Source organism: Verticillium alfalfae, genomic scaffold, assembly GCF_000150825.1.
Source record: "Verticillium alfalfae VaMs.102 supercont1.3 genomic scaffold, whole genome shotgun sequence".
NCBI lineage: Eukaryota > Fungi > Ascomycota > Sordariomycetes > Glomerellales > Plectosphaerellaceae > Verticillium > Verticillium alfalfae.
Window position 1 is genome coordinate 384,637 of NW_003315036.1, and position 2,706 is coordinate 387,342.

The 2,706-nt window shown below is 57.7% G+C and overlaps 1 protein-coding gene across 1 annotated transcript in view; it reads left to right on the plus strand.

Moving 5' to 3' along the window:
* Positions 1–1,339: 1,339 nt before the first annotated feature.
* Positions 1,340–2,706, plus strand: part of VDBG_02631 (conserved hypothetical protein) — a gene marked incomplete at both ends in the record, with an annotated part of 3,500 nt that continues 2,133 nt past the window's right edge. Inside the window, 2 exons of the mRNA XM_003006446.1 lie at positions 1,340–1,364; positions 1,887–2,635. Coding sequence (XP_003006492.1) covers positions 1,340–1,364; positions 1,887–2,635 — 774 coding nt within the window. The remainder of the gene's footprint in view (positions 1,365–1,886; positions 2,636–2,706) is intronic.

The following is a 2,706-nucleotide window of genomic DNA, read 5'->3' on the forward strand; positions in this document are numbered from 1 at the left end:
GTTGTTAACACCACTCCTCTTAGCCAGACTCTGTTCACTCGACTCATCCCCGGACAATCAGCTTCATCATCTGACTAATCCAGGAATAAAAATTTTAACTAAGACTGAGTCGTGTTCTCAAATGAAATGATGGAGTGTCTAGCTGATTCTAACACACTTAGTCTATGAGTAAATGCAATCTCTTTCCCCAGCCATGCAATGCCGCAATATGAATGACACACTTATCAAATAGTGACAAGAGAATCAAACAAGAAGTCTGTCTTAGTCTCGAAGCACACCATACCCGAAACACCACAATGGAACAGGCCAAGCCAGACCAAGATGATTGGTGAAAGAGAGTCTGGAAAGCGGCCGATCGGTCGACGCGGAGGGAACCGTGCTCGCGATCCAGCAAGCCGCTGACCACTCAGATGACCAAGACAGGCTAGGAAAGCAAGGAAGCCGAGGGCGACAGCGCGGGCGCCCGCCGATAAGGGCCGGGGAGCGTTCCCCGGAGTTGGCTCTAGTGCGTCGTGCATGGGGATTGGCGTTGGGGCGAGTCCCCAGAAGCCTGTGTGATGGCCAACGAAGGGGGAAAGCTTGATCAGCACAACATGACCGGCCATGTCGTTAGATGAAGGCTGTGCTCGGTGACTGACTTGATCGGCCGGTTGACTGCATGATTGGGAGAGGCGGAGCTTCGTCCCATGGCATCGGAAAGGTTTGGGCGGCGGGGTGGATGCAGAACCAGGCAACCAGGGTCGGCAGGGAGGGCAGGAAAGACAGTAGATCTGGGGTTGGGAAGAGGAATCCTAGGGGCGCTCGAACGTGACAGCGTTGAAGGTTCAGAGAGTCAGTTTCAGCTGAGTACGAAGAAGAAGTATCGAGGGGGATGGCGCAGAAGCAAGTATAAGAAGCTCGGCCTGGACGCATCGATGGGGCGAGCACAGCCCATGGAGCTATCGAGCCATTCCAGGCATCAATCAGACCAGATATAACAAAGCATATCCCCCAGATCGGCCTTTGCTTGTAGGCGCTTGGTTTCTTGGCTCCTTCATCACCAGACCATAAGAAGGAAGCATAGTGTCTGCAATACCTTTTGGTGCCATCCTTTTCCAACGAACCGGGATACATATACGTACATACAAAACACCAACTACCTACACGCCTACCTACGCAACTGCCGACAACCAGCCAGTGAGGATTCTACAGCAATTATCGGCTTGGGATAACCACCAACCGTGAACAACCTCCATAAAGAACAAAAAACAACCACAACAGACTCTGGGACATGGGCCACGAGCGACGGGGTTCGGCAGAGTCCACAAGCTCGACATCGTCCACATACAGCGCGGCCGACATGGACCTGATGCTGCAAAGGCGAGGTGCGGCGTGCGGGGAAGCGCTGTACCGCCACCAACGGTTCCCTCCCAGCAGGACGTTCACAGGTGCTTCAGGTGCTTCAGGTGCTTCAGGGGCTTCAGGGGCGTCAGGGGCTAGGCCAGATGGCGATAGCGTGGCGGTATCTTATCGGCAATGACAACTCAGTGCTTGTGCCCCACAAGAGGCACAAGTGCTTGTGCCCCACAAGAGGCACAACCCCCCCCCCCCACACGTGCCTTCGCGACTGAATCGAGTGAAGTGCAGCGCATCATCAGTGGCCGTCGCGTCCCTTTCCAGCCTTGCCAGCCCACCTTGACTTTTTAGCCTTGTCTGTATGCTGCATTTTTAGTAGTGGTCCCTCTTTTTTTGTAGACACTCCAGTGTGCCTTTTTCGTGATACCCCCCCGCCTTCCATTCTCCGTCGACCATCCCCTCGACCTCCATGTCATGGACGTGTCTTCTACGGTTTCGGCTCATACCAGGCAGCGCCAGCCTTAGACGTTTCTACTCTTATTCGTACGAAGCCTCCCGACAGAGATATACCCTCGCCGAAGAGTCATCAGGCGAAAGACCCCGGCCGCTCTACTTCAAAGTGCCCAGCAAGGGCAAACCGACGAAGCAAAAGCAGCCGCTTGCCTCGGAGCCCAATCGCCCACTGAGCGCCTCGTTCACATCTGCCTCGCATCTTGAACCCCTCCGACCCGCTGCCCGACCCAAGGCTGCCCTCAGAAACCGCGACGGCGGCTACGCAATCCACGCCCAGAACATGTCGAGCCACGTCCAGATCGTGGCCACGCCCACGGCCGACACGGCTGGTGCAGGCCTCCTCCTGCACTTCGACCACCGCCGGTACCACTTTGGCACACTCGCCCAGGGCACGCAGCGCGCCATCTCCCAGCGCGGCCACTCCCTCGCCAAGCTTGACAAGATCTTCATCGCCGGCGAGGTCAACTGGGAGACCACCGGCGGCATGCTGGGCATGATGCTGACGGTCGCTGACGGTCTCGCGGCCGTCGCCCAGGATGTCAAGAACTCCAACGAGGCGAGGCGCAAGGAGGGCAAGCGCGAGATCGCCACGCCCAACAAGACGTTTGAGATTTTCGGCGGCAAGAACACAGCACACACCGTGGCCACGGCGCGGAACTTCATCTTCCGCACCGGCATGCCCATCAAGGCCGTCGACCTGACCCTCGACCCCCGCGCCGCGCCGCCGCCGCAGCCCGACGCCGCACGACTATTCAAAGCCAGACTGGGAGGACGACACCATCTTGGTGTGGCACGTGCCGGTCGTCAGGAGCCGCCCTGGGGGGGGCGGCCCGCAAAAGCGGCAGCCCACAGTTGCTG